This window comes from Crocodylus siamensis, chromosome 5 (assembly GCF_052110815.1).
Source record: "Crocodylus siamensis isolate JL-2025a chromosome 5, ASM5211081v1, whole genome shotgun sequence".
Classification (NCBI taxonomy): domain Eukaryota; kingdom Metazoa; phylum Chordata; order Crocodylia; family Crocodylidae; genus Crocodylus; species Crocodylus siamensis.
The window spans coordinates 73099307-73125442 of record NC_143399.1 but is presented as its reverse complement, the minus strand read 5'-3'; the positions used below and the strand labels follow the sequence as shown (position 1 = coordinate 73125442).

At 47.1% G+C, this 26136-nt stretch overlaps 1 protein-coding gene and 1 non-coding gene across 3 annotated transcripts in view; both read left to right on the top strand.

Moving 5' to 3' along the window:
- Nucleotides 1–8909: 8909 nt before the first annotated feature.
- The window catches only part of SLC27A5 (solute carrier family 27 member 5), a 45653-nt gene continuing 28426 nt past the window's right edge, over nt 8910–26136 (top strand). The window contains exons 1-3 of one of the 2 annotated variants that reach the window (XM_090049026.1): nt 8910–9429; nt 17988–18197; nt 25548–25706. In XM_090049026.1, coding sequence (XP_089905152.1) covers nt 8955–9429; nt 17988–18197; nt 25548–25706 — 844 coding nt within the window. In that variant the 5' untranslated portion in view covers nt 8910–8954. The remainder of the gene's footprint in view (nt 9430–17987; nt 18198–25547; nt 25707–26136) is intronic. The other variant, XM_090049028.1, reaches the window with a different exon arrangement.
- Nucleotides 15749–15931, top strand: LOC149864270 (U2 spliceosomal RNA). Its single transcript, XR_016442779.1, has one exon. It is a non-coding gene; the product is annotated as a U2 spliceosomal RNA (small nuclear RNA).

Genomic DNA, 26136 nt, shown 5'->3' with positions numbered 1-26136 from the left:
GTGCACTCACAGGAGACAGGAACAGGCAGCAGCAAGCCTCATTCATGCTAAGGACTTGCTCCCTCATCCTGTGAGGAGTGCCAGTGTCACCAGGGAGTGCATATTCATGTTGAAAGCCTATCACGCTATTGTGCACCAGTTGGTGCTAGGAGCCCCCATGTTTCACTCTACATGAGGACTCCCTGAATCAAGCAGGGTAATGTACCACTTGCTCAAGTAGGCCTCAACTTACATGTGTGAGTGCCTGGTCATATGAGGAGCTCTACCTCACACTGGGGAAGAGCCACTTCTCACTCAGGTGAATATTAGCACTGACAGTTCCTTATTCCTGCACCCAAGCATTTATTCAAAAGGGCCATCCTCCGTCTCATACTGCTGGCATACAGCACTGCACAGGGTGTTCTTGCAGAGTTTCCTTTTAGGAGCACAAACACCCTCAGTGCTGTGTGAGTAACAACTGCACAGTTATGCACTCTGTGCTTTTCTATTTCCATCCTCACCAGCGGGGGTCAGCACTCTCGATCAGAACTGTTCAGAGAAAAAAATATTTTTCAGGGCTTCTCCTTATATTTGGGAAAAAGACATAGTCCAAAAGTAGCCAAGGGGGAGACACTCAGCACTGCAAAAAAAAAGTTCGTCTCAAAGTTAGCAGGGGGAGTCTCACTGTAGAAGAGCTGTACTGGGCCTCAGGGTAAGTTTCTGATTGTGCCACAGGTCCCCTGGTAACAGTGGGTGCGTCTACGTGAGATGCTACAGTGCAATAGCGCCATAGCACTGGGGGGCACTAACCTTGTTAGCAAAGGTACTGCAGAGTAGTAACAAGCTACTGCACAATAGCTCATTGCCACTGCGTAGCAGCATCAGAAAAAAACCATGCAGGGATGGTACTGCATAGTAACGATGGCTATTGTGCAGTTGTTTAGTACTTGGTTATGCAAATACTAAATAACTGTGCAGTCTGCCGCTCGTGTAGATATGGCCTGTAAGTGAGTGTTGGAATGGGTCTTTGAAGGCTTGGGCTGTATTCCTGCTTTAGCTCCTTGGAAATTTAGGCCAGTCTGTTCTTCTCCCCATACCTCAGTTTCCCCATCCACAAAATGGGGACAGTGATACTGACCTTCTTTTATAAGATGCTTTGAGTTCTTTGAATAAAAAGTGTTGGATAAAAGGTAGGGTCAAGGTCCAAAGAGGATTAACCACCTAATCCCCTGCTCGACTGCTGCCAAATCTCTGTAGAGTGCCTTTGGTTTTTAATCTTAAAGTTTCCATGGAACAAAAGATTTCTGCTTCTAGATATGTGCAGGAATGTCTAGTCTTGACAAAAACTCAGGCAGCTCACTGGTTGTCTCCTGGCTGGGACACAAGAACAAGATATGATTGACAACCTCTCTTCAAGGGTTTTATCTGGCTGGCATTCTCAGAACAACCCTATGGATATATTCTACACAAAAGCAAGGAGTGTTTTCTTGTAAAATAGGTGTCTTCTCCCCTGTGTACTGTAGCCAAGTGCTAGCATGCTCATCCAGGGTGTGTGTGGTTCAGTTCTCTGCTGGGCTGAATTATTCATTTTTTCCTGTTTGTGTAATTTGTGTTACTTTTACATTGTTTCATGATGACAGTTGTAAAAGTGTATATTTTAGTTAAGTTTGGTTTAATTTAGTTAAAAGACCATTAAGGTCAGCTGCTAAGTAGGGCTACATACACTTACAAATTTATTCACTTAGGGTCGTGTAGGAATTCAGTCCTCAACAGCTATTCCTAAATAATAACAAACATCAAAAACATTCTGACCTGTTGGGTCTTTCTGAGTTCTTTGCAACAAAAGACTTGCTCTATTATTTCTCCATAGTTAAAAAATGAGCGAAAGCTAAAAGCTGGCATTTTCCAAGGGGCGCCTTCAGTTTAACAAGGGGTGCCTTGGGTCTATGAAAGTTGAGAAACATTTCATTACAACACCCACTGCAAATACTTTGCTTTAAACACTAGTCTGGTTCCTTACAACTAGCAGGAGACACTCTGAGCTAGAAAGGATGCCATGTTCTGTAGCAGCAGTAACTTGATGTTTTTTAAAAAAAATAAAATATCTCAGCTGTTGACATCAATCGGTACTACTTACAATTTCATGAATTAATCTTTTAAAAAAATTAGAATTACAAATGGCATTTGGGATGTCTTCTGAAATTAAGTTTTCCAAAGAGAAAAAAAATCATTTTTTTTTCTGGAGGAAAAAACACACCTGAAGGAACCTTGCACCATGTTAGAACCATCCTACTTTGGACTAAATCACATTTTGAATTGAAAAAAACCTTTTGGATGGAAAATTTTTTTGACAATCTTTACTCATGTCCCATTTACCCTTCAGTCTAAGATCCAGAGAGAATAGATTTATATGACATAGGGGGGGGACAGACATAATTTTAGAAGCACTTGAAAGCCTACGTGAAGAAGCTCCCTGCCTAGAGTGTGGAGCAGGGGGGCTGGACCCGATGATCTGCAAGGTCCCTTCCAGCCCCTAACAATTTATGAATCTAAGATGTACATGCCCTTTGAAGCACCCTAAAATGGATGAAGCACTTCCAAAATAACCCTGTAGGAAACAACTACTCTTAGAAATATTTAAAAATAAAGCACTTGCTGTTGCGCATGGACACTCTGTGGAAAACAGCAGAGAAGGGCTCAATGCTCCAGCATCCCACAGTGCTCTGCTCTCCGTCTCCCACACATTGCCTTTTGGGAGATTGTGGCAGACTGTCTCAGCATTCTCCTGGGAGTTCCACCGTCCCAGAGCATGTTGCCCCTGCCCGCTTCCTCCCCTCCCAGGATTATGAGAAACCAGAGGCTCCATGCCTCTCTGCACCTCTCCTGCTTTCAACAGGGAGAGCAGAGACAGAGTGCACAGGAGAGCACTCACTGACAGTCCGCTGCAGGCGTCCTGGAGAGACTCCTTGTGCCCTCTGCCTTTTAGACGGCATGCCCTTCAGGGCCAGAACAAAGCTTTTTGGGGTGGCTACATGTTAGCAAACTACAGATAGTAAAAATAATGAGATTAGCATGCATCTTATTAAACATTGGAACCAAAAATAGGCAGGACACACAATCCCTAGCTCCACGGCATCCTCACCTTGTTCAATACTGTGCACTTGCGTCATACATTATACCACTTAATTTCATGCTCTTATCCACACACCCCCTGTATTACAGTGTATGGACAGCAAACTGCAATGCATGCGCTCAGTACCTTATGGTACACATGCTAATTTATTACAGCACATACAATCAATACTAAGTGCACAGTTCCATCCATTACAATGCACACACCTTGCCCTCTACCATGCACACATCCCATACATTTTGGTGCACATGCTGCATACTCTATGATGCATGCATCTCGTGCAGTGCAGGGCACCCCTGAAGAACTATTTCATATTCTTGCATGCACTGCAGTACACATACCCTGCCCATTATGGTCCACCTACCCCAAAAGATTATGGTGAAACCTCAGTGCTATCAGTTCTACCATAGGAAAATTTTATCAATCCTCCCCTTCTCCTGAGTTCTCTTTTTTAGAAAAGGCAGGACAGTGTGGCACTTCACATACTCCCTTGTTTACAGAGGACCAAATAACATGGATGACATCTGAGCTTCAACTGCTCTTGGGAATCCCCATGTGAAAGAATGTTAATGGATACCAATTTGATATCAGTTCCAGAAAGGTGCAAAAGCCTGTGACAGAACACTTTAACTTCCCTGGACATCCCATCACTGACATCAGAATAGTTGTTCTTAAGCAACACACCTTTAAAAACTGACTTAAACATGAAATTGTGGAATAAGAAATTCTCCACAGACTGGGGATTGTGCCAAGGATGGTCTCAGCCAAGACTACAGATTCTTCTCCCATTTCCTGGATTCGTTTTTATAACCCCTTTGTTCCTCAGAGGGTTAACTACTTTCTTTATCCCCTTTGATCCCTTGACTCAGCTTTGCCTCTCAGTAGTACTCCCTCCTTTCCTCCCTATTTCCCTATCCTTTTTAATGCTAATGTCCTTTTTCCTTTCTGTTTAGTACTCCTGCTCTCTGCACATCCATTCTTAACACCAGGGCCAGACATTACACATGTACAAGTTTAAGTGATCAGAAACTGTTTTAAACCCATAACAGAACAGACATTCAGTGCGTGTAAACCAGTTTCAAAATGGCCAAAACCAGTTTAAGATAAAGCTGGTTGAATGTAGTATCAGACTTAACTGATTTGGCTCAAACCAATTTATGCATTGACTGTCCTAGACCCCTTCCTGGTTTAAGATAAACCAGACACCCCCAGCATCCTGGCATGTTCTCTGAGCTGGGTTCTCTGCTGCAGCCCAGCCAGGATGGCCCTGCCCCTTTGCTCCCCAGCCAGAGCAGGGGCAGCAGCAGGCACCAGGGCCCCTAAAGCAGAGCGGGCAGGGAGGGGAATTAGTTTCCCTTCTACCCCTGCTGGCAGCAGGGTCTGCCCTCCCCACTCGCTGCTCCAGTAGCTGGCTGGGGATACGGCTAGTGCATCCAGGTACAGCTGCCCGGAGCCGGCACCAGGCCACCTTGTTTCTCCACCCCATCACTGCTGCCTCTAGGCTGCCCCATGGGGCAGTGGTGACAGCAGAGCAGAGACAGGACAACCTGTGCTGGGCAGCTGCAGCAGACACTGGCAGTGGAGGGGGAGGGGCTGCTTTTGACCTGCTCTGAGCAGCTGTTTCTCTTCCTGTCGCCACTGCTCAGCCCAGACAAGAGAGCCTGAAGCCGACGCAGGGCAAAAGTGGCCCTTCCCCACCCACTGCCAGCATCTGCTGCAGCCACCTGGAGCCAGCACCGGGCTGCCATGTGTCTGCTGTGCTGCCACCGCTGAAGCCCAGGGGTGGCAGTGATGCGGTGAAGACACAAGGCAGCTTGGTGTCGGTTCTGGTCAGCTACACCTGGAAGCACTGGCAGTGGGATGGGGAGGGGCTTTTGCCCCATGCTGAGCAGTTATTTCTCCCCAGGCACTGCTGCTTATCCCAGACAGGCGAACCTGGAGCCAGTGAGGGGTGTGCAGGGTCAGGGCTGTGCATGCTGGTCCCTGGCTGTACCATAGGCCGGGGCCAGCAGCAGCAGCAAAGATGGTGCTGCGGACAGGCCATCGAGAAATGCAGTCCCATCCTGGAGCAGCCCCAGCGCCAGCCCCAGCCCTGCTGCTTGCCCCAGGAGTGGCACCTTGGCCCGGCGGGACTGAGAGACCCGCTGGGGGCCAGACAAAGCCCTATCCGCAGGCCAGATCCACCTGGCCTGCAGTGTCTGGCTGTGCCCCTGGCTGGCTGCTGCAGTGGCAAGGGGGGAGCAACTGTGATGGGGCAGGAGACCCTTCCTGGTGGGGGGGCGCTGCAGGGCAAAGAAAGCAGTCACGGTGGTGGTATGGATGGGGGAGGGAGGGCTCTGGCCCTCTCCAGGCCCCGGTGCTGCCATGCAGCGCCCACTGCAACTCTGCCTACCCCACAATGGGGGCCCCCCTGCTGGGAAGGGACTTGTGCTTCCAAATATTTAAACAGATCATGCAAGTGAGACCTCTATTTCACTGTCCAGATCATTAACAAAAATATCAAACAGAACGAATCCCAAAACAGATTCCTGCAAGACCCCACCTGAAATGTCCTCCTTGTCTAACAGCAAACCACTGACTACATGCTGAGTACAATTTATCAAACAGTTGAGCATCCATCTGATGCTAGTTTGCTTCTGAGATGCCAGCTGAGCTAGCATAAAAGACTTCACTAAAACTAGATTCTATCACATGCACTATTTCTCCCTTGCTCACTAGGCCAGTTACTCTGTCAAAAAAGGAAATTCAGGCTGGTTTGATACAATTTGTTCTAGGTTGCCGGTTTTCTATTACCTTATAATCCTCTAGATCAGCAGATCCTAAATGAGGGAAGTTATCCTGATTTAGCCTTTTTTTACATTACTGTAGTTGCAGACATATGGGCTAGGGACAGAAGTTACATATAAACCAGTTTAAATCATCAGAAACTGGTTTAAACCTGCAAGAGAACGGATGTTCAGTGCACATAAACCAGTTTCAAAATGGCTGAAACTGGTTTAAGATAAACCTGATTGAATGTAGTATCAGATTTAACCGATTTGGGTCAAACTGGTTTATGAAACTTCTGTCCCAGACCCTTTCCTGGTTCAAGTTAAATCAGAGTCCCCCAGCATCCCAGCATGCTTTCTAGCCCCATGCTGTGCTGTGCTATGCTATTTGCTCCAGCAGATAAGAGTTGGTAGGGAGAGAGGGAAGGGAGAGAGGGGCAGGGACTGGCCCCCTCCCCTACCAGGCAAACCCTGGCTGGGGGTTGGGGCCAGGGAGGGGGGTTAACCCCCCGTTCCCCTAAGTACAAAGCTGCCCTGCCCTGCTAAATTTACTGAAAGTTAGTTCTGGCTGTGGCTGTGGACTACACATCCCAGAGGCACCTGGAAGCAGAAATAGGAAATGATGAGCAACCGTGCAGAGTCCTGCTTTGGTGATGCTGGACTGCAAATCCCAGAGACCTTTGGGGGGCAGCAGGAAGAAGAAGTGCCAGAGAGCCATGCTCTAGTACTCTCTGGCTTCTGGCCTGAGCCACTGCAGGTATGTGGCTGCATTTCTTGAATCAAAGGTAAATGTGTCTAGTTGTTTCTCAGTTTAATCTTTGCAGCTTAGACTAACCTGCAAAAACTGAATCAATTCAGCCTTGGGCTTTTTGGCTGTCTGTAGCTAGCCACAAACTGCCAGTGTACCTGCAATTACAAGTGGGGCAAGGACCTGTCCTACCTCAGGAGCTGAGGTAACTGTTTGTATACTCACAGTCATAGGCAATGTGTAGGGGAGAATCTCCCTGAGACTGGCTGCCGCTGAAGCCACCACCGGCTTTTGCAGGCAGTCGCCACTCGCCACCCATGCCCCCATTGCCACTAATGTCACCACCGGCATCTGAGGGCGGTCCCTGCTCACTGCTGCCAACACTGCTGCCGGGTTTGCAACTAGTCTGCACTCACTAACACCACCACAGGCATCTGTGGGCGGTCCTGCTCACTGCTTGTTGCCACCGGTAACTGTGGATGGTCCCTGCTTGCCACCAATCACAAATGGTGCCCCCCTAGTTTCCAGAGGCACCAGTCATTCATGCTCACTGTTATCCCATGGTAAGTGAAAGTAATCCTCTGCTCTGGATTATCCTGGCACACAATGAACATGTCTACATGTGCATTAATGCACTGTGATTACTGGTATCTAAGTTGTAGCCATGTTGGTCTAGAGGCAAAAGGAATCAGAACTTGTGGTAGAGGTGATATCTTTTATTAGACCAACTGGATTTTTCCAAAGGTAATTTGCATTATCACAGAGTCCAGAGATACTTCACCACATAAGAAATTCCTGCCTAGAAGGTCATTCCATCCTTTTACTCTTCTGTGAAATTTGAAACATCATAACCAGAAGGAAATATGGCTCTACATTCTGCTTCCCAGCCAGAGCAGGGGCAGCAGCAGGCACCAGGGCCCCTAAATCAGAGGGGGCAAGAAACTTCAGGGTAAACAGACTATTCCAACTTTTCTCTGAGCCCAATCTGCATAAAATGAACTGTTCCAAACAGGGGATTTTACCACATTGTCAACTGTCCTATGAAATATGAACTTTCACTTTTACCTAAGAGACCTTTTACAATCTTTTCTCCTATGCCTGGAGAAGATTGCTTGTGCCCAAAAGCTTGCAAACAAAGAAATGTTTTTGCAAAAATCTAGTTGGTCTAATAAAAGATATCACCTCTACCACTCCTGTACCATGAGTTCTGATTCCTGTCGTTACTGCTCATTTAGTTTAGTACCTGTAATAACAGGTACTAACTAAATGCACAGAAGTCAGTGCTACTGTGCACTAGTGCCAGTGCACCCTTGTTAAGTGATACTTATGCACACTAGAATAATTCTACTGCGCCTTAGCACAATAGCATGGCTTTTGCCGTGATGCGCTAATACGCGGTAGAATTAGTCTACTGCACACTTAGCATCTCTTGTAGATGCGCCCAGTGGTAACTGTATATAGGTGAAGCTGCCCCTAAATGAGGTTGTGACCTGGAAGTATTTGGGGCCTGCTGCTCTCAAAACATGCAAACTATTTGCTCGATGATTCATTTTAGTATCTTTCCCAATAGTGAAGTTTGGCTAACTGAATCTATTATCCCCCTCTCTTCTATTTTCCCTTTTTTAGATAGAAGTCCTGTAAGCCCTTCTCCAAACCCCTGGGTCCTCCTCCACCCTCTTAGATGTCTGGAAGCTAAGGATTCAGAGGGGAATGAATGGAAGAAAAGATTTGCTGACTGTAACAGCTAAACAGAAGACAGCAGCGGCAGGTCAGCCTCAGTGGAGTTCAGGCTGAGTTTACTGAAACTCCATTTCAGAGAATTTGTGCTGTCATTCCTCTGGTACACAGTGCCCCAGGCTCTCAACTGTGTCCCACCAGAAGAGAGAATATCTGTGAAAATCAGAGCAAAGACAGAGGCATGATCACAGAGCATTTCCAGGACATTGTTCATAGGAGTATTTGCAAGAGAAAAAATGATGAGAGAGGGTGACAAACTTTGGTTTAATTGCTTTACTTTGGAGAAATTCCCTTCTAGCAGAGAAGTGACACAGACAGTGTTGCCGTCCCTACTTTGGCAAGCTGTATTCCTCATGTTCTCCACCCTCCTTGGCACAGACACAGGGAGTAGTACAGGTAGGAGGGACTTTGGCAGTTGTCCTGACCTCTCATGTCAATAATGCATGCTGTTGACACTTAGCCAATCCCTCCTCTATGCAACCTAAAGGGAAGAAGGGGAGGGGAAAGTGGGAACTCCTAAGGTTTATCTTGCCTGCCTCTTACACACACAGAGCAGAGCTCAGGGTGCCTGCAGCCAAGTCTCAGAATCATGTTCGTGCTCTTCACAGCCCTCACTGGGCTGCTGCTCCTGCTTCCTTTGCTGGGGATCTTCTTCCCTTACTGGTGGCAAGACCTGACCATGTTTGTGACCACGATCCATTTAGGAGTCAAGTGCTTTGTATGCTTTATCCGCCGCCCAGCATTCACCATGCTTGACGTCTTTTTGGAGAAGGTGCGAAGACATCCCAAGAAACCTCTGCTGCTCTTTGGTGACCAGGTCTTTACCTACCAGGACATAGACCACCTCAGCAGCAAGACAGCCCGGGTGCTGCAGGGAAGCTTGGGGCTGACAGAGGGGGACTCAGTGGCTGTCTTTCTGATGAACATCCCAGCCTATGTGTGGGTCTGGCTAGGGCTGGCGAAGATTGGCTGTGCCATGGCCTGTTTGAATTACAACATTCGCTCCCAGTCCCTGCTCTATTCATTGGTCTCCTGTGGGACCAAGGTGCTGCTGACCAGCCCAGGTGAGTACAGCTTTCCTGTGTCCCAGGGTGAACACCTGAACGGGGTTTGCTGTGTCTCAAGGTGAGGACCCTAGGTGAGTGAATGAGGGGGTAGAAAACTTCCATGGAGTTCCTGGCAGGATTGGCACCAAATGGGCCAGGGCATCAGGCTTCCTGGTGAGACTGGTTTCTGCAGTAAGAGGTGCTTGCTCACATGCATTAACACCCATGCAGTGATTTATCAACGTTTATAGGAGGAATGCCTCCCAACCTGTCAAAGGGCTCTTACTGAAGCCTTCTGAGGAACTAGGTGGGAATGATGGAAACAGAGGGCAGGAGAAACTCAGTTTGCGATTACTTGGCATCTCTGGATGTCTGTTTTCCCAGATGCCAAGAATGCAGTCACATCTCCTATAGTCCCTGGCTCTGGTTCACTGGACTCCACTCCTGTCCCACAGTTAAAGATAGAACACAAGAGTCCTCCTTCTCAGCCACCAGTTCCATTCTAATCCACTGGATTATCCCATGTTCTTTACCTTTTGATTATTACCCATTTTGGCTCTCTCTGTCTATGGGAACCATCCCAGACCTCACTTCACATCGACCCCTGTCTCTGAACCCCAGTACATAACAGCTAGGCACTAACCTAGTTGCAAGCATATGACTCCCCTCTCTTGGGGGATCCTGCGCAGGCTTTCCTCTGGGAGAGGAGAGGTTAAAAAAGTTATTTACTCAGTAACTAGATCATAGTGCAGGAGGGAGAGAGATACACGGAGTCACTGCCTGAGTTCAGCAGTGCCCGAGTTCAGCAGTGACTTCAAGTCCGTGGGAGGGAGAGTACTTTTGTGCTTATGTGTGTGTATGTATGTTTGTTACAGACACAGCATGCATTTATGTGTGTTGGGGGGGGAAATGTATTTGTATGCGTCTGTCAGCATGTGTGTTTGCCTATGTGTGCTTCTGTAAATGCCTCTATGTTTAAGAGCCTCCATTTGATTCATATGCAGTGATTTCCATATGTCTTTATAAGCATGTAGAAGAATTTGTTTGTCTGTGTACAGTCCTGTGAGTTTGTATGGATTTATATACTAGTATCTGTGTATATTTGTACATATGTGGGTTTGTGTATTTTTATGTGTATTATGAAATTATATCTGTGTGTGTTTGTGCATGTGTGTGATGAGTGCATAAATGTTTGTATTTATGGGCCTGTAGTCTTTGATGTGTGCATGTGTGTGTATATGTGTGAATGTGTGTTTGAATTGTGTATTTGCATGCGACTGTGTCCATGTAAGGGGCCTGTGAGGATCTGTGTATGTCGTGCCTGTAAATTTGTGTGGAATTGTGTGTGAATATATATAGATATCTATATAGACATATATATAGAGAAAGAGATTGATCTATATAGATATCTATCTATCTATCTATAGATATATCTATATAAATCTCTATCTATCTATAGATAGATAGGTATCTATATAGATAGATATTTACCTATATAGATATCTATATATAGAGATATAGATATATATGGATCTCTATATAGCTATTTAGATATAGATATATAGGCAGACAAGGTTCTTTGGGTAAAGCTGATATCTTTTATTAGACCAACTCAGATAGTTGAAAAAATTCTTCTTTGCAAGCTTTTGGGTATAAATAGCCTTTGTCAGGCTGAGGAAGCATCTGCAATTGGTGTGTGCTCTTCCTGGATGGAATGAATAGTAAAGAAGCCAGAGGCTGGTATGCATGCAAGAAAGCCAAGCAGTGAGGATATAAATTAAGAAATGAGTGGGTCAGAGGCAGGCACGTGGGGAGGTGGGGGGCAGGGGCAGGGAATGAATATATATATTTATTTTTGAGTGCATCTTTGTGCATACATGTGTCTATTTGGGCAGGTTTGTTTTTATTTGTACATGTATGTCTGTGTGTTAGTGCATGCATGTGTATACTGTGGTGTGTTTGTGTATTTGCATGCATGTATTTGTGTGGAATTTTTTGTGCGTCTGTAAGCATACACATATGCCTCCTGCTAGGCCTTCATGGTGGTGTCATATCTCACCAGGAGTTGGTGGTAGGATCCTAACAACAACTTCCCTCCTTAAGATCCAGCTTCAATGAATGACTCAAGTCCTTCCCTACAAAACTGGGAACAATAGCACCAATAAACCTGCACAGAGATTGACCAAGTAATCAGGTGGCAGGGAAGGCTTTGCAGCAGCAATAAACCTGCAAGAGATTGACCAAATATCACAGGCAGTAAGCACAGCTTTGACTCCTGGGTCAAGGACTGAGAAAAACTTAGGCACCCGGGGCTGACTCACCCAGTACTGCAGAATTTGAGCCCATCCCTTCTAACTGGGACCTGGCAGCAAGGCAGAGCCTGACAGAAGAGTTATGTTTATGTTATGTGCATGCATCAGTAAAACTTGTCAGTAAAAAAAAAGCTCACAGTAACCAGATTTCCTTGGACTGCCAACAACAATCCAAGCCCTGCAGCCTTAAACTGCTGCACTCCTGCTCTTTGGGAACATTACACAGAACTGGCTGTTTGAGTTCTGCTTTCTTGGCTCATCAGGCTGCTGGGCACTGACAGAACGGGGACAGAAGCACAGGGACAAAGGGCCTTCAGGCAACTCGTAGCATTCCATAGAAACACCCAAGCATTACATTTCTCTCCTTAGCTCAGGCGTGTTTCATTTCTGCAGCTTGTATGAAGACAAGGCTGGAGAAAGACACAGAAAACCCAGGGCACCAGTCCTCTGATTTTCGTACAAACTCCACAAGGAGCATTTGAGAAACAGCCCTTTTTATAGATACAAGGTTGCTTCCTGAAACAGTGACTTTCCTTTTGAAGTCCCAGTTGTAAGAGGCACGACTACAGCTGTGTGATCAATCACTTTTATGGTTTTGTGTTGAACCAATAGTTGGTGAAAAAAAAAGTTTGGGGACAATTTGAAACAATCTTTCAATTTTTTTTCCACTGGCGTCAAATACAAAGGCAAAGAATATTTTCAAGTTGACTTGATACATTTCATTTGACCTCAGGGGACAGATCTCATGTAATTATTGACTTATCTAGCCATTTTCTGTAACCAATTTTAAAAAAAGAGGTTGGATTTGAACAGTTACACAATCTTATAACAAAAACATCAAAACGTATTGTTTTTAAAAGTGCTGACATTAAACATTTTGAGTTTCCTGAAGTTTTCCTCAGTCCCCTCCCCCCAAAAAAAAATACTTTTCTAAATTCAAGCTGAATTCGCAAGTAGTTTTCGTCCCGGATTTCATCCTGAATTTTTCAACTAATTTATTAGTTGTGGGGGAAACCCCCCCCCAGCTCAACTCATGAATAAATTTTTCACTAGAAACTGGCACTGAAATAGGAAAATTTGGCTTCTTGTTTTGAGGATACTATTGTGATTATTAAGGTAAAGGAGCTCTGCATCCCTTGTGCCACACAGCAGATGGCCAGAATGCTGTCCAAGGAGCCAGGAGACTGGTTTGATAGCTCTTCTGCCAGTCTGTTTGGTGACCTGGGGCAAGTCATTAGTTGTCTAGTTGTCTCAGTTTTCTGATCTGTAAAATAAGGATGATGCTGGTCTCTGAACATCTCTGGTCCCCTCTCCAGACATCATGTTAGTATTTATCTTAATGTCTATTTAGTGCAAAATATAGAAATATCTGTTGCTGCATGGGTGAGAACCCAGGAGTCATCACTTCCAGAAGACTGCCCTAACTGGTAGGATACACAGTAATCCCTGCCTTTTTACTTTCACTCCTGCTCTCTTGGCTTCCTGACTTGGGTACCCAATGGCTTTGCTTCAGCAGGAGGAGCAGAGGGGTCAGCAGCCCAGCCTAGCTCATGTCTAGGTCACCTATCTGGGAGCGGTGGATTTAAGTCCCCTCAGTGAGGAAGGCCTATCTTCCACTTCACAGTGAGTGCCAGCTACTAGGCCCTTAGATAAAAGGTGGGTGGCAGCATCAATTCCGCTGACTTTCTCTTAAAAGTGAGTAGCCTCAACTGCATTTTTGAAGGGAAAGTGTTCTTGCTGCTATGTGTTAGGCTGGTTCAGAGCACAGCTGCAAAATCAGGGCCCTCAGGGGCAGGAGAGGGCACATCTTATATCTGCATCCTGATCTGGCTTGTGTGGGAGGTGAGCCATAAGCTGCTCAAACTAGGGCAGTTTGAACATGCAGAACCAGCACTCTTAGCTCCTGGAAAGCTTTGCATTAAACCAGGGGGAGTGCCAAGTGAGATCAATCCTCTGCAGGGTCTAGGCACAAGCTTTCTGGATTGTAGTGTTGCTGCAGCAGCCCCACCTAAGACCTCTGCCAGAACTGTCCCCCTGGGCCTTACAACTGAGACAGAAAAAGTATGGAAGGGCAAACTGAGGCATGGGTTTTTATCCAGTTCATGCTGTGGGTTGGTGGCACAGCTAGGGATAGAGTCCAGGTTCTCTCAGCAGGGTTCCTGTCCTGATTAGATTGCTAATTTCAAGGGCAAACTCAAGAGGGGGTGGGGGGGCACGCCTTAGTGCCATTGCATCCCCACTGATTCCTGCACTACCAAAAATTTAAAAATGGGAAGGGCAGCAGCATTTCAATTTAAGCAGCAGTGAGGAAGTAAATTTACTACATGGCTCATTAAAAGCTACCTGATTTCTTCCAAACTCTTCATTCCACAGGTGTTAATGACCCTCTCTCCTTTTCAATGGTCTTGATGTTCCATTAATCAAGCTTGCCTTTATTCTGCAATTCTGCTGTCTGTTAGCTGTTCCTAGTAATGTAGCTCCTATTTCACCGCCCTACCGAATGTTTTTAATTCTTCCCAATAAAGTTATATTTGTTTTTGCATCAATCTTAAACTGAATAATACAGCCCTAGGCCCCTACCATATTAATTTCTTTTTACTTGGAGAAAAATATGTTAGTTATATGTGAAGACGCACCTCACCACGTGCACCTTCCTTTCCAAAATCATAAATCCGCCCATGGGTGACTTCCTATTTAGTTCAGTTAGATTCTTGGCACTTCATAACAGCAATGAAACACTGCAGAATGTCCAGATTACTCTGCTGAGGGATTTGAAAGATCTGACCTGCTTTGATTTTATAAGAGCTTAAGGCAAGATGGATCCCTTTGCCTAAATCCTGTATAACGCATGCCAAATAATTATATGGTTATCAGGACAAATTTCCAATCAACTTATCTTGGAGTCAGCACTTTGTAAATAACTCTCCCAATGCTACTGTCATATTTTCTCTAAATATTCTTAACCTTGAGAAAATTAATCATATACCCATGCAAGCTAGCCATGATATAAGGCTTTGTGCTCTGGCACCAGCCATCTGGGTTCAGATGCTAGCATTACTTAGTAGATTCTGAGCATGTGATCTGAAACCCTTTGGTACCTGGTAATCAGCCCTTAGAGAAAAAGTCCCATATAAATGCCTAAGAGAGAGATAGGCTTGTGTGCATTTGCAGTTCTGGGACAAAGTGCAGTTTAAGTATCTATGACTGTGGTTAATAATCACCTTTCAGATCAGATGAGAGAGAGAGATAAGGATCAGTAAACCAGGACATCTATGGAGAAAAATAGAGAAGTAAATAGCTGTCCCTTAGCTGTCAATTGAAGTAAGCTGGAGCTAGGTCAGCTAGCTCCCAGGATCTCCTTGTCCTCTGGTATGAAGCAAACAGAAAAGCATGCTGTTTGGCATGGTACTTTACACCCTTTAATTTCCAGCACCTGGGGAGAAAAGTGTGCCAGGCACAGATAGACACTGTCTCACCAAGCCCCTTAAACTGACCCAGGTATTCTGAGAAGATACAGCTCTGAGTACTTTTATCAACCAAGTGCCATTAGGCATGCAGGAATCCACCACCCTGGATCAGCACGTTCATTCCCTCTGGTGTGCTGTCTCTGACACTGGCAGGCACCAGGGACAGACATCAAAAAGCCAGAGCCTGAATTGATGCAATCTTTGCAGGGTCATCTAACCTGCAAAGATTGAACTGATTTGCAAGTGCACAGACATTTATGCTTAATTTTGAAAATGCAGACACGTGCAGTGGCTCAGACTAGAAGCTGGGGGGTGCTAGGGCAGCCCTCCCTTCCCATTACAGCAGCTGCAAGGCTAGAGGGAAGCTGACTTGGTGGGGGGTGGCCAGGCCTCCGCAGGGGATAAGTATGATTGTGGAGGGGTTTAAACCCCCACCCTGGCCTGTAGGGACCCCAGCCAGGCTGTGCCTGGAGGGGTAGCGGGTAGCAGCCCTTGCTCCCCACCTGCCCTGAGTGGTGCCATGGCCGCAGCAACTAGAGACAAGGCTGGGGAGCACGGTTCCCTGCTTGGGTGCATGTGGCAGAAAGCCCCCTTGGTTTGTAATTGTCTCTGATATGTCCTCCATAGGAGGTCTATATTGAGCAGATTCTTTTTGGTATTGGGTGGTGGAACCGGAGCGTGCTCCATCCACTCCATGCATTGACCTGGTATTGCAGTGCTTCCAGGACCGGTGCAAAAAAACAGAAAAGAAAAAAAAAAAACAAAAAAAACTAGAGACAAGGGGGGCAGAACAGCTACCCTGGCCCTGGGTGCTACACAGGACAGGGGGTGTGGCAGTGGCTTCTGGGCTCAGGACCTGCCAGTGCCTTTGAGCTGGCCTGGGAAGTCAACTCCCTAGCCAGCCCCTGCCTGTGCTGCCAGGCCAGTGTGTCACACAGCTGTGGGGGCTGAGAAGGGCCCTGCCCTCACAGGTTGGTCACACTGGGCCCTTCCCAGCTGGCTGGGGCTCTGTGACAGCCCCACTTGGCTTGGGTGAAGGGAGCCACACAGTGCCTGTGGCCCCAGCCTGAGCTGCAGCCCACTGGAAAGGGCCTGCCCTGGCAGTCTAGGCCAGGCTGACCTCTCTACCTCTGTCCTCAGCAGCACTTGCAGGCTACCTGCAGCCCCAGCCAGTGGCAAGGCAGGTGGATGGTGGTGACATGGCTGACTTTGGCCATGCTCCCTCCCCTGCTGCTGGAGTTGGGGAATGACTGACAGGGGGGACAGGGAGGAATAAACCCCTTTCCTGCTCCCTTTGCTTCAGGCTGGAGAGCAGAGGAAAGCCCTGCTGTCTGGAGCCGACAGCCTAGCCTCACCCAGGATTGCAAAGCATCTGGGATGCCAGGGGACTCTAACTTACAACAGGAATGGGTCTGGGACAGAAGTTGCATAAACCGATTTGACCCAAATCAGTTAAGTCTGATACTACATTCAACCAGGTTTATCTTAAAGCAGTTTTGGCCATTTTGAAGCTGGTTTATGTGCACTGAACTTATGCTGTATTACAGGTTTAAACCAGTTTCTGGTCACTTAAACTGGTTTATGTGTAACTTCTGTCCTTAGCCCAGAAGCTATGGATAACCTCTCCTCAAGCCCCAGGAAAGTTTCCTGATAATCCCGTAAGGTTAGAGCAGTGATTAGTGCTACCGGATGCTTTGAAGGCTGCTGTAAAGATAAGTGAGATATGAAGAGATAAGCAGATAAGTGCAAGCTCAGGCTTTTCCCTTCTTGGCAGCTCCTGTGCAAGGAGGTAAGTACTGTAACATGTAATTCGATTTTGAAATTGGATGCTGCTCAATTCACAAAAGTTCTGGAGGGGTTCTTTGAGTCCAAGGCGGGGTATGTCTTGAATCCAAAAAGGTTAAGAACTCCTGGATTAGAGGTTAGTTTATTTCTGTAAGATAGGCTAATAAAATTAATGCAGCCAGAACCCAACTGGTGTCAATCAACATCAGCATTGATGTCAGTGGGCCAGGTCCTCTGCTAGGGTATATCAGGGTCACTTTTTTGGAATCAATGAGTCCCAACTCTGCCTAGTCCGCAGCAATTCTTCCATGCACAAAACATGCATTGCATCTATTTGGCATACAAAAAACTAGAACTCTTGGTTCCAAAATGACACCTTTTATGAGACCAACTGGAAAATGGCAAGAAAAGGACAATTTAGATATATCTGTGTGTGGGTTTATGGTCTGATAAATCAGGGTGTGTACACCTGTTTGTGAGCATTTATGTTTGTGTTCCTGCATTTGGATGTCTCTGCTACCACCTGTGTTTTGTGTGCATGTGTAGGTTTCTATGTCTGACTCTGTTTGCATCTGTTTGTACAGCTTAATGTTTTGTGCATCTGCTAGGACCTGTGCCTGTGCATGTAGCTGTCTATGTGTGCCTTTTGTCTATATATGATTGTGTCTTTGTGGAACTGTATTTGCATGTATATGTTAGTGCTTACACTGGAGGAGGGGGTTATCTATGTATCCTTGTGGATGTTTGTATGCTTATCAATCATTGTGTATTCCTGTGTCCCTGGTTTCTGTGCATGTGCTTGATCTCATGCTTATGTATGTGAGCATCTATGTGTGTGTGTGTTTGTGTGTCTCTGTGGCTGTCTGCAAGGACCTTTGTGTGCTTTACATTTGAAAGTGTATGTGCCTGTGTGCATGCGTAAAAGTGTATGGGCTATGTGTGCCCATAAAGAGCTGACATAAGGGATTCTCAAAGGTGAAACTTGTCTGTAATGCTCCTTTCTCTCTTTCAGATCTCAAAGCTGCCATTGAAGAAATCCTGCCCAGTCTACAGGAAAATGGGATTCGGGTCTATTACCTGAGTGCTGAGTCCCCTACCCAGGGTGTGGAAGCCCTCCAAGGGCAGATAGAGTCTGCCTCAGCAGAACCGCTGCCTGTTGACCTGCGAGCCAAGGTGACTGAGAAATCCACATCAGTATACATTTACACATCAGGAACCACAGGTGAGGAAAAATGTGTGGCACGAATACTCCACATCTGAATATGTGTGCACAGCTAAGAGCTAAGGGTTTGGGAGGTGGAGCATATGAGTGGCTTCACAGGGTGAGAACTACCCTCTTGGAGCACAATGGCTCCCCTGGGTGACAGGCCATTGATCTTTGCTATAGCTAATCAGGAAATGCTTTTCTCCATATGGACATTCTCAATGAAAACAAGAACAATTCATTTTTATTTTAAATTGCCAAAATATTCCTTCAACAATTTAAAATATTTGTATACTTTACATATTTCAGTGGTCATAGTTGAATATTTCAGTATTATCATGGCATCTCAAGGGATCTGTAGTTTGGTATAATGGGCTTCCAGTTTTATCTATATACTCCCTTTCTCTCCCCACTCTATGGGAGGCCTTGGCTGTGTTGTATCATGGGAAGTATAGGCCAACTGGGGAGCTTATCTGATACAGCAAGAGTTTCAAGTGTATGGCCCACAGACTGGATCTGGCCCATGGAACTGCTCTATCTGGCTTGCCAGGCTACCAGTAAGCCACTGGAAGTTGCTGTGGCTGTGACCCTGACCCAGGGTTGGGGTCAGATTCAGGGCCAGAGCCACAACTGCCTGCCTCCCCCCACCTCTGCCCTCCTGCCTCTCCCCTCCACTGCCTCAAGCCCCCCACCCCTCTTTCCCCTTGTCCCCATTGCAGCTTTGCTCCCCACACCTCCTCTCTGCAGCCTTTGCCCCCCCCACTGTGCCTCCCACCACTTACTGTTGCTCAGGTACCAGCAGGCTGTGTCTCCACAGCAGCCTGGGGCATGGAGCATGGTCCCAGCTTGACCCAGTAGCAGATGCGGTGGTGGCTTCAGCTTGACCCCACTGTAAGGGATAGAAGGAATAACTAGGATTGGTGGGTGGAGTGGTGTTTAAGATCAAGGAACCGTTCCAGTAATTGGCTTGATTGTATTAATGAACTACAGACTTGCCCAGTAAACAGTGTCACATACCATGCAGGCGCCACTACAAGTAGGATAGGAAGTAGAGGTGCACCAATACATCAGCCCATATCATATCAGCACCAATAAAAGGAAAATTAACATTATCAGGAATCGCCTTTTTTTGGGTGATGTGGCCGATAATGTCGCCGATAAATGCTGTGTGCATGCACACAGCTGCAGCATGCATGGGGCCAGGAGTGTAGCCCAGCAGCTTGGAGAACAGCATCCAGCTGATAAGTCTGTGGTGGGGAAAGGGCATGGAGGGGGCGTGGCAAATCAGGGCCCCATGGTGAGCGAAGAAGGGAGTGGGGCTGGGGTAGGGGCAGGCTCTGCACAACTGGGGTGGGGTGATGCAGCAGGGGCAGGCTGTATGCATACCCCTGGAGTGGCATGGGGGACACATGCCCCCCCCCCCCCGATCTGTGTGTGGGGTGAGGGCAGGTTGCTGCTGTGCGGTCAGGGCCAGGGCTGGTGCCAAGCACCTTCATGCTGGGGAGCTGTGCTAGGGTTGTGCTCGAGTTGAGTAGTGGTGGTGCTGGGAGGGGTTCAGCCATCAGAAAATTCACCAAAGCCCCCCAAATTCTGCCCTCCCAGCACCACTGCTGCTGTCTGCCCTGAGAGGGGCTTCAGCCCAACCCCCCACCCCACCAGAAAGAGCTCAGCACAGCCGCAGGCCCCAGCCCACAATGGCAGCCTACCCTTGCTCCGTGCACAAATTCGGGGAGGCACATGCCCTGCATGCCTCCCCTGGGGGCATGTACAGTGGCACAAGCTGCCCCCCTGCATCCTGAGGATATGCCACTCATGGCTTTGTCTTGTGCCCTGCCTTAGCTGGGCAGGGCCTGCCCCTGCCCCAGCTCCAGCTCCACTCCCTCCCTCACCACGGGGGCCTCAATCTGCCCCTCCTGCACTTTCCCCCCACAGACTTGCTGGCTGGATGCTGCTCTCCAAGCTGCAGGGCTGCATATCAACAATTGGATTGGTATTGGCCAATATGGCTCGTTAATAATCATCCATTGGTATCGGCCCAAAAAAATATCAGCGCACCTGTAATAGGAAGACTTCAGTGCTAGGTTTCCTAAGGTCCACTGGCCAGGCATCTAGGACATGGGCAGAAAATTATTTCAGGTGGAGGACCACTTAACAAGGTTTGGTGAGCTTTTGAGGGTCGCGTGGGTAACCCCGCCCCTTGACAGTTGTCCCACCCCTTGGTTGCCATCTTGGGACTCAAAGTCCCACCCCTAACCCCTGACCTTTGCCACTGAAAGTTCCTCTCTGCCCTCTCCCCCAAAATATTCCTTTGGTGTGTATGGTAGGGAGGGTTGCCATCTTAGAACCAAAAAAATCCAAATCATACACTAAAAGTCAAACACCTACTATAAGAAATTTTAGTTTTTATTACAAAAAATATTTTTGTCATGATTTTGTGTTTGCATAGTGTATATAGAGGTGATTGCATAATAACTCAAAAATAAATTTTTATTCTTGTATGTTGTGTGTGGGGGTGGCTGGGAGTTTATGTCTATGATGGGGTATGGTGTGTGTGTGTGTGTAGTTGTGGGGTGTATGGTGTGGTGTGGTGGTAGGTGTGTGTGTATAGTGGGATGTAGGGGGTTAGGGTATGTGGGAGGTGTATGGGCCAATCAGATATTACGCTCTGCTAGACATGGTCTTGGCCAAAGGAGATGACCTGGTGATTGACTTAAATATAGAGGGAAATCTGAGCAACAGCAACCATGAAACCATCATGTTTGCTGTCCGACGTAAAGCAGACAAATCTGATAGCAGGATTGAAGGATGGAAGGCGGGATTCACCTCCAAGGGGGAATATTCTGCACTGGTCTGGTCCTGCAGGGAGCAAACCAGGAAAGCCAAGGCTACAACTGAACTCCAACTAGCTTCGAGTATCAAGGACAATAAAAAGTCCTTTTTCAGATATGTGGGGAGCCAGAGGAAAAGCAAGGACAGCATTGGACCTCTGCTAAACCAGACGGGACATCTGACAACTGATGCCTAGGAAAAAGCCAATCTACTAAATGGCTACTTTGCGTCGGTCTTTCATCAGTCCCACGGGACGCCCATGCCCACTACGGGACGGGGAGGTCCGGGTGAGGGAGATCCCCTGCCCTCCATCAATGCTGACCTCATGAAGGAACACCTTGAGAGGCTGGATACCTTCAAGTCAGCCGGCCATGACAATCTACACCCCAGGGTACTCAAAGAGCGGGTGAACATCATAGCCCAGCCTCTGGCACAGATCTTTGAAAACTCCTGCCGGTCTGGTGAAGTGCTTGAAGACTGGAAGAAGACCAATGTGGTGCCTATCTTCAAGAAAGGAAGGAAAGTGGATCCAGCAAACTACAGGCCCATCAGCCTGACCTCTATCCCGGGAAAGGTCTTAGAAAAGCTTATTAAAGAGGCCATCCTCAATGGACTGGCCAACGCCAACATCCTGAGGAATAGCCAGCATGGGTTTGTTGCAGGTAGGTCTTGCTTGACCAATCTCATTTCCTTTTATGACCAGGTGACCTATCACCTGGACAAGGGAGAAGAGATTAATGTCATATATCTTGACTTCAAAAAAGCCTTCAATCTGGTATCCCATGATCACCACTTGGCGAAACTGGCCAACTGTGCCCTTGGGTCCACCATGATCTGCTGGCTGGGAAATTGACTCCATGGTCGGACCCAGAGGTTAGACAGAAGTCAATTATCATATTGCCCTGTGACCAGTTGGGTTCCCCAAGGCTCTATTCTTGGACCCATATTGTTCAACACCTTCATTAATGATGTGGACATCGGAGTCATTAGCAGACTGGCCAAGTTCGCTGATGACACCAAGCTTTGGGGCAAAGCATCCACACCAGAAGACAGGCGGGAGATCCAGGCTGACCTGGACAGGCTCAGCAAATGGGTGGATGAGAACCTGATGGTGTTTAACACTGAAAAATGCAAGGTTCTCCACCATGGGAGGAAAAACCTGCAGCATCCTTATAGGCTCAGCAGTGCTATGCTGGCTAGCACAACGGAAGAAAGAGACTTGGGGGTCATTACTGACCACAAGATGAACATGAGCCTTCAATGCGATGCTGCAGCTAGTAAAGCGACCAAAACGCTGGCTTGCATCCATAGATGCTTCTCAAGCAAATCCCGGGATGTTATTCTCCCGTTGTACTCGGCCTTGGTGAGGCCACAGCTGGAGTACTGCGTCCAGTTTTGGGCTCTGCAATTCAAAAAGGATGTGGAGAAGCTTGAAAGAGTCCAGAGAAGAGCCATGTGCATCATCAGAGGTCAAGAAAACAGACCTTACGATGACAGACTGAGACGTATGGGACTCTTTAGCCTGGAAATGCGCAGGCACAGGGGTGATCTGATGGCCACCTGTAAGTTTATCAGGGGTGACCACCAGTATCTGGGGGAACATTTGTTCACCAGAGCACCCCAAGGAATGACGAGGTCGAACAGTTATAAACTACTGCAAGACCATTTCAAGCTGGATATAAGGAAGAATCTCTCTACTGTCCGAGCCCCCAAGGTCTGGAATAGCCTGCCATCGGAGGTGGTTCAAGCACCTACATTGAACACCTTCAAGAGAAATTTGGATGCTTATCTTGCTGGGATCCTATGACCCCAGCTGACTTCCTGCTCCTGGGGCAGGGGGATAGGCTCAATGATCTTCCGAGGTCCCTTCCAGCTCTAATGTCTATGAAATCTATGAAGTCTTGGACTTTAAAAATGCCAATTTCAACAAATGTAGATTACTAGTAAGGGAAGTGGTGCAGAACCAGAGACCGAAGGCAAAAGGTGTGCATGAAGAGTGGTTGTTCCTTATAAGGACATGATCGTTGAAGTACTTAGGAAGTCTATTCCCATGCAGAGAAAAGGTAACAGAAGGTCTGGGAAGCCCTCTTGGCTAAATAGGGATACATCACGGTCCTTTTAAGAAGGAAGAAAGAGATTTATAAACAATGGATGGTTGCAGGGAACAGATAAGAAAGGCTAAAGTGGCAACCAAACTTAGATTAGCAATGGGAATCAAGGACAAGAAGAAGTCCTTCTTTAGGTACATAGGAGGAAAACAAATGGGAGTGTGGGGCCATTGCTCAGCAACTCAGGAGAGCTGGTTATTGGTACCCAGGAGAAAGCTGAACTCCTGAATGACTACTCCGCCTCAGTCTTTCACCGGACCAAGGGGAAATCAACATCAGTTAGAATACAGGATAAGCACGGTAGGAATAATCACCTTCCTACTATTGCCATAGAATTGGTGTGTGACCAATTTAAAAAATTAGACATATACAAGTCAGCGGGACCAGATGATCTTCATTTAAGAGTGCTGAAGGAGCTGGCTGAAGTCATTGCGGAACCCCTGGCAAAACTCTTCCACAACTCATGGTGCTCTGGAGAAGTCCCTGAGGACTGGAAGAGGGCAAGTGTTGTGTACATCTACAAGAAGGGCAGGAGGGAGGACCCGGGTAACTAGGCCAATCAGCCTAACTTCCCTCCTAGGGAAAATCCTAGAAAAGTTCATCAAGGAGTCTATCTGTGATAAGCCTGCAGAAGGTAGGATTCTGAATGACAGCCAGCATGGCTTTTTGTCACAGTCAGGTCTTGCCCTACCAACCTCATCTCCTCCTATGACCAGGTAACTTGCTACCTGCACATGAGAGAGCAGGTTGACATTGTATACCTTGACTTCCAAAAGGCCTTTGATTTAGTATCCCACGATGTCCTTGCGAGAAAACTGGAGGATTGTGGGCTTAACTCCAAGACTGTCAGGTGGGTGAGAAACTGGCTGCAGGATAGGACCCAGAGAGTTGTAGTGAATGGATCTGTGTCATCCTGGCAAGAAGTGGGCAGCAGTGTCCCGCAGGGGTCGGTGCTTGGTCCAGTACTTTTCAACGTCTTTGTTAACGATTTGGATGTGGGGGGTGCAGACAACACCAAGTTATGGGGAAGCATAGTTATGCTTCAAGATAGGCTACAGATACAGGAGAGCAGATTAGAATCTGATTAAGTTCAACGTTGAGAAATGTAAAGTGCTTCGCCTCAGGATAAGCAACCCCCAACACACCTAGAGGCTGGGCAGCACCAAATTGACTAGCACCACAAATAAAAGGGACCTGGGAGTAATAATAGGCCACAGTCTGAATACAAGCTGGCAGTGTGATGCTGTAGCCCAGGCTTGTTGAACATATGGCCTGCAGGCCACCATTTGGCCCTCCAAGCTGTTTTCTGAAGCCCGAGGTGCTGCAATGGGAAACGAAAGTAAACACTGTAGTTTCGTTTTGGTGGGGATGATGTGATACCAGTTCCTGTGAGGTCTTTGAATATGGCTTGCTGGCCCACTGGGTGATAAAAAGTTCATGATCTGGCCCCACATTCAAAAAGGTTGGACTATGGCTAGTCCATTGAGATCCTCTTCACCTATTGTTGAATGAAGCCAAGTTTAAGGTCTCTGACAGGGATTTTTCATGATGCTGCTTATTAGACCAGCTCATTCCACAAGGTTTTCTGAACCACCCTTTATAATATGCTGCTTCTGACTGATGGATTCCTTGGATGCCTGATCCAGCTAGCCCTCTGACCTTGCCCTCTGCCTAACCCTGCACTTGCTTGACCACCTGGATATCCAACCCAGCTCTGGCCTGACTTCCCAGATACCTGACCCAGCTAGTTTCCTGACCTCATGTTCTGCCTGACTGTCTAGATCTATGACTCAGTTCCTCAGATAGACCTCCTGGCTTCTCCTGATCCTGAGGTAAACCCTAGACCTGCCTGCCTATGACTTGGCATGACAGGAGTGGGACCAGTGTGTAGTGTACATGGCACATGGGGCTGGACTGGCTGTGCATGCTGCATGTGGCATAGAGGGTCTATATGGGCCACATGCTGCATGTGGTGCCCCTCTGGAACAATTCACACTGGATCTGGTGTGGCCCCATTCAGACTGGCCCTAGATTCAGTGCATAAGGCTGGTCCAGTGCAGGCACCACATTTGGCGAGCACCCTGGACAGTTGACCCCCTGTGCTGTATGGAGAGCCAGGTCCAGCTTGCATGCCAGACTGGCTGTGTATACCACTTGTGATGCATGGAGTCAGTTCAAGACCCACACGCCAAATTGTATGACTCCATGGGCCATATTCTGCCTTCATGCCATACATTTGACACCCCTGCACTACTAAAAGAAGGTTTTTGTAACTTTGTAAGCCTACTGGCTTCAGTTCCTTGACTCTGTATATCAAAGACCTGCCTAATGATAGCCATTGGCTCCTGTCCAGTGTAACAGACTCATGTTTCTTTGTCCTGGCTCTGAGTTTTCTAAAGTGAATTAATTTAATCTCTGTGCTTCCCTCAAGGTCTCCCAAAAGCTGCTATTATAACACAGAGGAAGTTGTTTCTTGTGGCAAGCATATTTCGCATCTGTGGAGTCACGCCCAAGGATGTGATCTATACCACACTTCCGTTATACCACTCAGCTGCATTGCTTATTGGGATTGGAGGATGCTTGGAGGTTGGTATGTACAGAATGCTGGAGCAGGTCTAAACATCAGATGGTGCAGGGAAATTTCAGTGTAAAAGTGGATAGATGGATGTGTAAGTAGATGGAAAGTTTGGGTGGATGGACAACATGCAGCAAAAGAGAGAAAAAGAATATGAAACTACGAATAAGAGACAATAAGAATGGAGTGGAGTGCTCAGAGATGGATGGATGAGTAGATAGATGCAGTCTCCTCCATTTATAGTGGGCTAGTTGGGCTAATGAATCTGTGCCTACTAGATGAGGTGGATGGTAAAACTGGTTGGTATTGATGAAGTTGCTGGGAACAGTGGGGCATGCACAAAATGTCCAATGCTTAACACAACCAAAACAATGCTTTCATCATAGAGATTTTTAGGGCTTTCTCTATTTGTCAGGTATAAATAACTGCCGGTGTAAGCCTTGGA